General features: G+C 38.1%; 1 protein-coding gene across 2 annotated transcripts in view; it reads left to right on the forward strand.

Annotated features, from left to right (window-relative positions):
* Positions 1-5,624, forward strand: part of DHX29 (DExH-box helicase 29) — a 57,428-nt gene extending 51,804 nt beyond the window's left edge. For both annotated transcript variants that reach the window (XR_002731329.2, XM_023210529.2), the window contains exons 25-27: positions 76-207; positions 1,628-1,724; positions 5,333-5,624. Coding sequence is in view for 1 of the 2 variants with exons in the window: in XM_023210529.2 (XP_023066297.1) it covers positions 76-207; positions 1,628-1,724; positions 5,333-5,385 (282 nt within the window). In the remaining variant the exon portion in view is untranslated. The remainder of the gene's footprint in view (positions 1-75; positions 208-1,627; positions 1,725-5,332) is intronic.
* Positions 5,625-11,225: the final 5,601 nt, after the last annotated feature.

The raw sequence follows: 11,225 nt of genomic DNA on the forward strand, positions 1-11,225 counted from the left end.
CTTACTTGAAAAAGATAAATGACTTCCTTCTATTTTTATATTTTGAAATTATTTCCCCTCCTTTTTCCCATGTAGATAAGGTATGCCAGAGTGTATTTGAGAGAAACTACCCTAATAACCCCTTTTCCAGTTTTACTTTTTGGTGGTGATATAGAAGTTCAACACCGAGAACGTCTTCTTTCTATTGATGGCTGGATCTATTTTCAGGTACGTAGTACAACTGATTTTGTTGATTATTAAAAATGTTCAACTTTCAGTACCATTGAGGTACATTTTTAAAATTTTATTGGAGTCTGCATAATGTCTTCTTATGAGTTAAGTAGAATTGCTTATTTTATCTTGCCTCTGTGGTTTTAAATCTGTTAAATTTGAAAATCAAATTATATTGCTATTACAAATTCTATTTATAATTAATAACAATCCTAGCTTTCTATGTGTTGGGTACTTCAATAGTTAACTTTATATGGATTTTCCCAAATTAATAGCCTAACAGCCTTGTTAGGTAATTTCTATAGTTTCTTTTATATAGATAGAGACACTTAAACACAGTGAGAAATTAAATAATTTTCCCAAGATTTACATGGATTGTTACTGAAAGAGCAAGATTCAAATCTACGACTATTTGATACCCAAATTTATTCTCATTCGACTACATTGTGGAATAAAAAGGAATAAAAAGACCAAACAGATTTATAGTTTATTTCATACTGTTGAATTCTTCTCTGGAAAAATCAGACCAACCTATGCTTATTTCTAGCAATAAGTCTATCTGTTTCTCTGTACTCCCATCAAGATTGACCAGCTTAAACTAAACAAACCTGTTACATTGTTAGGTTATTCTATGACAGCCGTTTGTCTAGGACTGGAGAGGTGAATTTTAAGTGCAGCTGTACAATTATATGCACTTTGTGCAAAGAAATTGGGGTGGTGAAAATGTTTTATAACTGGATTGTGATGGTTGCACAACTCTATAGATTTACTGAAAGCTATTGAAATTAGTGAAAATGAGTGAATTTTTAGGGTAAGTTATATCTCAATAAAGCTGTTTAAAAAAATTTCCCACCCCAGGCCAAGTGCCGTGGTTCATGCCTGTAATCCCAGCACTTTAGGAGGCAGAGGCAGGTGGATCATGAGGTCAGGAGTTAGAGACCAGCCTGACCAACATGGTGAAACCCTGTCTCTACTAAAAATACAAAAAATTAGCCAGTCATTATGGCGCGCACCTGTAATCCCAGCTACTTGGGAGGCTGAGGCAGGAGAATCGCTCTGAACCTGGGAGGTGAAGGTTGCAGTGAGGCGAGATTGCGCCACTGCACTTCAGCCTGGGCGAAAAATTATCTCCCCAAAACTGTAGTCTTAACTTCCAAAGAGTTGATATAAATAGAGAAGAAAACAATTATTGGAATAATAGTTGCCTTATTTTGGGAAGAGTTACCAGATTTAATAAGGAAATTGAGAGGTTTGCATGCCTAGCTAGCAGAAATAATTTGTATTTTTCCCATTGTGTTTTCCATTAAAAGCAAGACGTGCTAAGGCAGATTGTAGTATATGCTTGCCTTGATTTACTTAAACACATTCACACTCCCCTGGATTGACTTTGTCCATTTTTTTCATCTCCTCTTAACAGGCCCCTGTAAAGATAGCTGTCATTTTCAAGCAGCTGAGAGTTCTCATTGATTCTGTTTTAAGAAAAAAGCTTGAAAATCCAAAGATGTCCCTTGAAAGTAAGTGTTTGCTTATAATGTAAGTGAAAGACGGTATACACAAAAGTGTATGTGTACCTATGTATGTATGTGTATACATAGGTACACATTTAATTATAATTGGTTTTGGAGATTATTTTCCCTTCTTGGTCTATAGGGTTTAAATTCTGCAGACATCAAGGACTGATAAGAGGATGAGGCAGTTACACAGGGAATCACAACATTAAGCTACAGATACCACAGACGTAGGCCTTGCCCTTAAAGCACACAACGATGAGCAAAACATGGATGTATGTATGTATGTGTATACATAGGTACACATACCTATGTATTAATGTGTGGAAAAACTTTCTTAAGAGGCCAGGCACGGTGGCTCACGCCCATAATCCCAGCACTTTTGAGAGGCCAAGGCAGGTGGATCACCTGAAGTCAGGAGTTTGAGACCAGCCTGGCCAACATGGTGAAACCCTGTCTCTACTAAAAATACAAAATTAGCCGGGTGTGGTGGCGGGTGCCTGTAATCCCAGCTACTTGGGAGGCTGAGGCACAAGAATCACTTGAACCTGAGAAGCATAGGTTGCAGTGAGCACCAAGATCATGCCATTGCACTCCAGCCTGGGCAACAAGAGCGAAACTCCATCTCAAAAAAAAAAAAAAAAAAAAACTTTCTAAGAGAAAATCTGAAATATTCTAGAAATTATTTTTTTGTAACATTGGAGTATACTAAAGCATACTGAAGTTGTAAAAAAATTCCATCTATTTTATGCTGAATTCCATCAAACTCAATTAGTGATTATTCACAACCTAATTATCCTCTTAAGGTTTAGTTTACTCCTGTCTCTTAAACTTCATTTCTAAACTTCTAGCCATTTCATAGAAAAAAAGGTTAATAAAACTGAGCATAGTAAACTTTGCTACTTATTAGCATTTTAGTAAACTGGTAACATAGCTATTATTTAAAAAAATAATAAGCCAAGCATGGTGTCATATGCCTGTAGTGCCAGCTACCCAGAAGGCTGAGGTGGGAAGATAGCTTGAGCTTAGGAGTTAAAGTCCAGCCTAGACAACATAGAGAGACTCTGTCTCTAAGAAATATATGTATATAAACACATACCCGTATATGTATTTGTGTGTGTGTATATGATTTAGGGACTTTCTGTTAGGTTTGTTTCAGCATGATTTTTCCATTGTGTGTTTCTTTCAAATGCAGAGCTATTTCTCTGTATAAAATAAACACATTATCCTTCAACAGAAATCTGAAATGAGTCAGGCATGGTGACGCCTGCCTGTAATCCCACCACTTTGGGAGGCTGAGGCAGGAGGATCACTTGAGGCCAGGAGTTCAAGACCAGCCTGGGTAACATAGGGAGATGTCATCTGTACAAACAATTTTAAAAAAAATTGGCCAGGCCTAGTGGCATGTACCTGTTGTCTCAGCTACTTGGGAGACTGAGGCAAGTATCTGCACTCCAGTCTGGGTGACAGAACAAGACCCCGTATCAAAAAATAAGAGAGAGAGCTGCAATGGACACACCTGAGTTTGCAGTTTGCCCAGTGAAGTGTTTCTCAAACTTGCCAAATCATCAAAATCATCAAAATCATCCTGGCAGTTGCAAAGAATACAAGGTCCAAAGACCTACCCTAGACATACTGATCTCTATGGGAGAGGTCTGTGGCTGTATTATTTTTAAAATCTTTTATTCTGTAGCACTTCCCCTCTAAGGCTATCCCCTTTTTAAATGCAGTTAACTATTTTTAATAAACTGAGTTGTTTTTCTGGTAGCATGTCCCACATTTAATATTTGGTTAGTTACATACTCATGCTTTAACATGTTCCTGTATTTCCTGTAAACTAGTAGTTATATTTGGAGGTATGATTAGAATAAGTTTTGAGAAAAATAATACTTTCTAGTTGGTGCTATATTCTCCCCATTGCATCACACCAGGAAGCACTTAAATTTGGTTGTCCTTTTAATGTTAAGAATTGATCAGTGACTTCAGTATGATTGTACTGAACAAAGTATCCCCAGTTTATTCTCAAAATTATCCCCAGTTTATTCTCAAGTCAGGCAAGTTGGGGGAGCTCCTGATCTAGTTCTGCTACCCTGAAGCCTCATACTCTTGTGTTTTTTTTTTTTTGTATAACTAAATATGAATGCATAAGCATTAAAATGTATTAATTTTCCTATATTGCTGGAAGTAGATCAGGTCTTAACATATTAAGACATGTGGGCTCTTTTCTCAGGGAGCTTTGTGCATCACAACTTTGGCAATAGAAAGAATTACATTTTATAAAGTATAGGTTGAACCTCAGCTTTTAATTAAGCAAAATGAATTTTTGAAATGATATCAGTGTTCCCTTTGCCATAAGAGAGAGAGCAGAACTTACCGTTGGGTGTAGTGTATACTTTTGACTTGGGAGGAAGGAAGAAGTATGTTAGTGCTCTCTCTTGGGTTTATAACAATATAATTATAAAGTTGGTAGAATGCCAAACATTTGAAAAAGAAGTAACTGAACTTACTCTCGTACTTTCTTTTACTCATTCTTCCTCAATTTAAAAGTCGTGGTTCTTGGAGCCAGGTATGGTGGCTTGCACCTGTAATCCCAGTTACTCAGAGGGCTGAGATGGGAAGATTGCTTGAGCCCAGAAGTTCAGAGCTGCAGTGAGCTATGATCACACCACTGCACTACAGCCTCGGCAAGAGTGAGACTCCATCTCTTAAAAAATAAAAAAGAAAAATGTTCTTTCTAGACCTGCCATTGTTCCAACTTCAAACAAATGACCTCTCTTTTTCCCCTCCCTCCCACTTTTTTGTTGTTGTTTTTAATGCCACTGTAACCATTGCAACCATTGAAAGCCACAGCATTTTCTGAGTATCTAATGTAAATGTAGAATTTCAGTTTTGCAGCCCTGATAATTGTAACTTTCTAAAGAGTGGTTATGAGGTCCTTAGGAAGTCACAATTTCAGAGTAACTACTAAGTAGAAGCAGTTGTTAACAAAACCCCTTTAGCAAATAATGCAGCCTTTGTTGCTCTGTTTGTCAAATTAATTGGTATTTGATTCCTTTGTTGTGTAGAGTGGTCTGTCACTTCCCCATTGACACCTCTCCAAGAGCACTTCCCTGTTAGAATTTTTTGCTTCCTTTGGACTAAACATGGAGAAACTGATAACAGTTCTTTCTTCCTTCCTTGCTTATACTTTGGAAATTCTTCCATACTCTGAAGAACACTGAATAGTCAGTAGAGCCTTCAGTATATTTCAGCGAAGTGAAAAAGTTGAGAAACTTACTTTCTTCAAGGAATTTTTATAGAATAAAATTTATAATTCCTTATAAAGAAGTAACAGTTCACATCATATTATCTCTTTGGGATTTAGCCTATACAAATGTTATCTTTTTTCAAAATGTTAACTTTTGTCAAAGTAGGTATGGCATAACCTACAGCAATAATTAAAATCTATGTGGGGCAAAAAATATTTATCGGCGTCTCTAGATTTATTACTGGTGTTAATTCTGTATTCTAATGTAAAAAATGTTAGTGACGTATACCTCTTATTTACATGTGTATACATTGGAAAATTAGACAATGTTGCATTTATTCATGGCATTTTTTTTTCTTCCACTCAGATGACAAGATTCTGCAGATCATTACGGAATTGATAAAAACAGAGAATAATTGACGCTGAAATTCATGGTCAACTGCTTAAAAATTAAGATGAAGATACAGTCATGAAATTATCTGAAAATGGATCATCACATTAAGTATTTCATTACTTAAAATGTTGGTACTAGCCATTAACTTAAAGGTGGTGGGAAAAAAGCACATACTTTAAATATGTGTAATTTTCTAGTTCCTTTTTAACGATGATTATTCTGAATGTATTTGCCACTACATTTACAATAAATTCTTTGGTATCATCCATGTTTTGTTCATCGTTGTGTGCTTTAAGGGCAAGGCCTATGTCTGTGGTATCTGTAGCTTAATGTTGTGATTCCCTGTGTGGCTGCCTCATCCTCTATCAGTCCTTGATGTCTGCAGAATTTAAACCCTATAGACCCAGAAGGGAAAGTAATCTGCAAAATCAATTATAATTAAATTTCCATGAAAAGGAACAACTTCAGAAGTCAGTTATTTAGTATTTGATACTCAATTTCAAAACCTAAATAAGTGCACTATTAATAGATTCCACCTATTTCAGTAACATACAGAAAACATAAACATGTAGTTCTGGAGGACAGGCAGGATTGACTAATACTCCTGTCAGCCTTGCATTGTTTTTCTCAAGCTACAGCTGTGATATCCCCTGAACCCTTTTTGTACACGTGATTGAACTGGTAAGGTCAGTAACTTTGAGATAGTGAAGTATGCTTAGGTATTTTTCATTGGTCCTATTTGTTTTGCTTACTGATGATCTTTTGAAATTCCATTTTTATTACTTAGAGGGATTTCTCTTCATTTCTTATCAATAGATTGTTGATAAACTTCAAATACAGTCCCTTTTAGATCAAAAGGCAGAAATTGCATCTTAAAATCAAAAGATTAGAATTTAATAGGAACCTAGTATAACTGCTTGGCTCTCATAACAGGGATATAATTTTAATATTTTTTGATGAACAAATAAAACCGTAACTTGGAAGTAAAAACAATACTTAGTAGCAATCTCTAACTTGAGGTTTCTACTTGCAATGTGGCAAGGGAATTGAGAGCAAGGAGTCAAATGTGACCGTAGTTTGGAATCTCTAGTGCCATTAATAAAAATGGGCATGTCAGGAGAAGGAGCTAGATTGGGTGTTGAAGGCAATTCCTCTTGGGATACATGGAGGCTAGTACCCCAGATTTGTCTATTAACTCATTTATAGACAACCTACGAGGTAGGGGCTGTATTAACCTACTATTTGTATTTTACAAATGAGGAAACTGAGGCACACAGATAAGTGAAATAACATGTCTGAGATCACACTGACAGTAAGTAACAGAAGCATTATGGCTCCAGTACTATTTAGATTTCTGAAATGTAATCATTATTCCTTTGAAATGTGAAACAGTGACTCACATCAGGTAAGGTCATAGGGTTAGAGTCTTCTACACAGAGATGATAATTAAAGATGGGGGAGTTGAGGTAATCACCAAAGGGGTAAGAAAATCAAAGTCTCTTACTTCTTTCATATTCTCAGCTGTCACTCAGACCCAGATCACCATTGTCTTTCACCTACACCACTGCAGTATCTCCAAACTAGGCTTTCTCCTCCTTTTTGATACTTCTAATCCAAAAAAGAATATTTTTAAAGGGTATCTGTGTCACTTGGCTTCCCATTGCTCTTAAAAATTTAAAGTTCTAAACATGACCTCCAAAGCTGTCTAACTGATCTGGACCTTGCTATCCTCCAATCTCATCTCCACTCTTTCATCTCATGGTGCTCCAGCCACACTACGATCCTTTTCAGTTGCTAGAAGATGCCAAGCAGTTTTTCTGAGCATTTACACATGGTGTTCTCTGCCATAATACATTGCTTCCGGTTCTTTACCAAACAGACTTTTCTGCTTTAAAGCCCTTCGTACAGGCCACCCTACTGAAGTGCATATCCCCTTTTACTCATAATACGGTATTTTTCTCAGCTTGTACCATTTGCTTTTCATCTTCTCACTAGAACATATGTTGCACCAGGACTGTTTCACTTGCTGATACGTCCTTAACACAATGCCTTGCATATATAGGCATTCAATAAATGCTGAATGAATGAGGGATGAGGAGGGTTAGAGTAGGCTATCTTAATGCCAAGGACGATTTTTGAAAGCAAAAGTATTGTCAACAGATGTTATGGAGTAGGGAAAGATTACTAAGGTTTAATGAATACATCAATCTTTTGAGAGAGTTTGAATGGAGGGTGGCAAGGAAGGACTCTCAGAAGTCCCACAACCACATGCACATTCATTGATACACCAGAAGGACTTGCAGGACTCAGAGGCTAAAGTTGATTTTGTAGAGAAAGGATATACAATGGAATCAGCAAGGGAAAAAGACGTATCACATGGAGTCTGAAGAAATCTATACACAGGCGTCCTATGTGCTATGCAGTTTCTGCCCAGGGAAACCTAACTACAGAGTCATACTACAGCGTCAGTGCAAGGATTTTTATTAGGGGCAGGTCATATAAGCACAAAGACCAGGCATAACAAAATTCCAGGCTCCCAGAAGGAAAGCAGGCATTTAAGTGTTCCTAGCAGGCAAAACAGTGTTATCAAAAAGCAGAGGACTTTTCACAAGTCAAGTTCCCAGGCTCCAGCCAAGGGCCAGTCCTACAAGCAGTCTCTTCTAAAGACCTCTGGCTTGCTACGTTAACTCTTTTCTGCATGAGTACAAATCATAAGTTTAGGGAGTGAATAAAAATGAAAAGGTGAGGCAGCAAATAGAGTATTCTTTATAGATGTGATAAAGGAACAGAAAGCATAATAGGTTGAATATGAATATATTCATAAAAGTTTGAAGACCCTCACTGATTTGCAGGCAAAAATAGAAATAAGCAGCAGAAAGTGAGGATAATATTAACATCAGAGTGGGCTCAACAAAGGACTAAAACAGAATAATGTAGGGATCAACTTGGAAAGGCTTTTTGGTTTTCCCCAGCAATGCTTACTGGCTTCAGATAAGCTGATAAAGTTGATAGTGGATAGGATATTTTAGTCTTTTGTGGGTTTTTTTGCATTCAAGTCACTATGGGATCTTAGAATGAAATAGACTGTGTCATTGAAATGGGTGACTGAAATCGCTTATTTAGAGGCATATGAGGCCAGATCAGAGTCCATGGACCAGGAAAATGCAGAGGTCGGACTCTAATCCCAAATTCATTATACCGTAAGTGAATGGTAGGGAGGCCAGTTAGAGGAGAGAATTTCAGAATTTCAAATCTTGAGATGTCACTGTTTCAATAATAAATAAACCTGAAGGGTTTCCCTGCTGATGGACAGCAAAATGGATGTGGGGAGAATTTAAAGTAGGGACAGGATGAACAGCATATTTGTTCATCAGTGTGGATGCAGGAAAAGGATGGAGAAGACCAGGCCAGGTGCTACAGTCACTAGGAAAAGGAGGTGGGTGCCCTGGATCTTAACATACAGTGGCAAGAAAAATCAAGTGTCATATGAGAAAGTTACACTCTTCAGATAAGAAGTTGTTTAGTCCTGGTGGTAGTTCTGGAATATGCCTGCCTCTTTTCATGAAATCCATTCTCATGCATGAGACATTTAGAAGTAGATGGAAAGTCGGCTAGGTGCAGTGGCTCACGCCTGTAATTCCAGCATTTTGGGAGGCCAAGAAGGGTGGATCACCTGAGGTCAGGAGTTCGAGACCAGCCTGGCCAATATGGTGAAATCCCGTCTCTACTAAAAATAAAAAAATTAGTCGGGCGTGGTGGCAGGCACCTGTAATCCCAGTTACTCAGGAGGCTGAAGCAGGAGAATCTCTTGAACCCAGGAGGTGGAGATTCGAGTGAGCCAAGACTGTGCCACTGTACCCCAGCTGGTGACAGAGCAAGGCTCCATCTAAAAGAAAAAAGTAGATGAAAAGTCTTCATTGGAGAGGATTAGTGGGAAGGAAAGGGAGTATTATCAAGGGAAAGTATATTTCCAGTTTTTAAATTGCTCGATTTAAAATTTAAACTTATATGATAAGCACTTAACTAAAAGCTTTATTATATTCTTGTTTACTCCTCACAAGATGGTAATATATTTTCAATTTACAAATGAGAAAACCGATGCTAAGAAGCTAAATTTTCTGAGGTCACTCAGCTAATGGGGAAGAAATGAAAAGATCATTCAAAAATAACCTAAACAGTCTACTGATGTAGGGGTCCCTCCACCTTCTGAAAGTTCAATAATCTCTCTATAAAATAAACTGACTATAGACAGATTAACAGGGAAAAAAGGCAAAAAAAAAAAAAGTATTAATGTGCATAAACATAGGAGCTATACAAAATATGAGGCTCAGAGGAGGGGCCAGATGAAGTTTATATAGTATAAAGGAATAGAGGCTTAGAATGAGGCAAGACAGGTTATGGGAGGGAGAGGAAAGGAAAAGCATGGGGAGCAAAGGCTCCATCCTGTATGTAGGTGAAGTCTCAAGGGTAGCAGCCCTCAGAAAGACTAGATGGTAGCCCATGGTAAAATTTTTGTTAGACCTTTAAAAGTGTCAGATTTTTAGTCTCCTTTTCCTGTGAGGTAATCGTTCCTAGATCCGGATAAGGCAGATAAGGAGGGGCCTCAGAGAGAGCCTGTTTGCATCTGGGGTTTACTTCACTAATGTAGATTTCCTCTACAGATGCAAATCTCCCGCACAAAATGACAGTTTTTCAGAGCAATTACCTGTAGTGTGCAGCCCTTCCAAATTGCTATCTTGAAATATGGCCAAAAAGTATTTGGGAGCTAGCATGGTGGCTCATGCCTACAATCCTAATACTTTGAGAGGCTGGAGTGGGAGGATCACTTGAACTCAGGAGTTCAAGGCCAGCTTGAGCAACATGGCAAAACCCTGTCTCCACCAAAAATAGAAAAAAGTAGCTGGGTGTGGTGGTGCAGGCCTGTGGTCCCATCTATTCAGGAGGCTGAGGTGGGAGGACACTTGAGCCAGCATGGCAGATTGCAATGAGCTGAGATCAGCTGCTCTGCACTCCAGTATGGGTGACAGTGAGACATCATCTCAAAAAAAAAAAGTATTTGAGGGGTGTAAAATATTAATTGGCATAAGGATAGACATACACAGTCTCTGACTTAAGATGGTTTGACTTGAAATTTTTTGACTTCACAATGATGTGAAAGTGAAATGCATTCAGTAGAAACTGTACTTCAAATTTTGTTTTCATATTTTCCCAGGCTAGCGATATGCAGTATGATTACAGTATTTTCAATTGATGATACCTTTATCAGGACGTAACCCCACTGTAAATTGAGGAGCACTGGTATATAGAATTAAAAGTTCAGAAACAAACCCATGTGTCTATGGTTTGCTAATTTTCATCAAGGGTGTCAGTGGTGAAATAATCTTTTCAATAAACGGTGCCGGAACCACTGGATAGCTACATGCAAAAGAAATAATTTGGGCCCTTACCTCATGCCATGTACAGAAATTAAAGTGGATGATAGAGCTAAGTGTAGACTGAGCATGGTGGCTCATGCCTGTAATCCCAGCACTTTGGGAGGCCAAGGTGGGTGGATAGCTTCAGCCCACAAATTTGAGACCAGCCTGGGCAACATGATGAAACACCATCTCTACAAAAAAGTGCAAAAAGTAGCAGGGTGTGGTACTGCACACCTGTAGTCCCAGCCACTTGAGGGGCTGAGGCGGGAGGATCACTTGACCCTGGGAAGTTGAGGTTGCAATGAGCAGAGATCGCGCCACTGCACTCCAGCCTGGGTGACAGAGTGAGACCTTATCTCAAACAAACAAGCAACAACAACATCAAAAGCAAACAAAAAAGAGCTAAGTGTAAAAACTAAAACTACAATACTCTTAGAAGAAAATACAAG

The sequence above is a fragment of the Piliocolobus tephrosceles genome, chromosome 4, assembly GCF_002776525.5.
Source record: "Piliocolobus tephrosceles isolate RC106 chromosome 4, ASM277652v3, whole genome shotgun sequence".
Lineage (NCBI taxonomy): Eukaryota > Metazoa > Chordata > Mammalia > Primates > Cercopithecidae > Piliocolobus > Piliocolobus tephrosceles.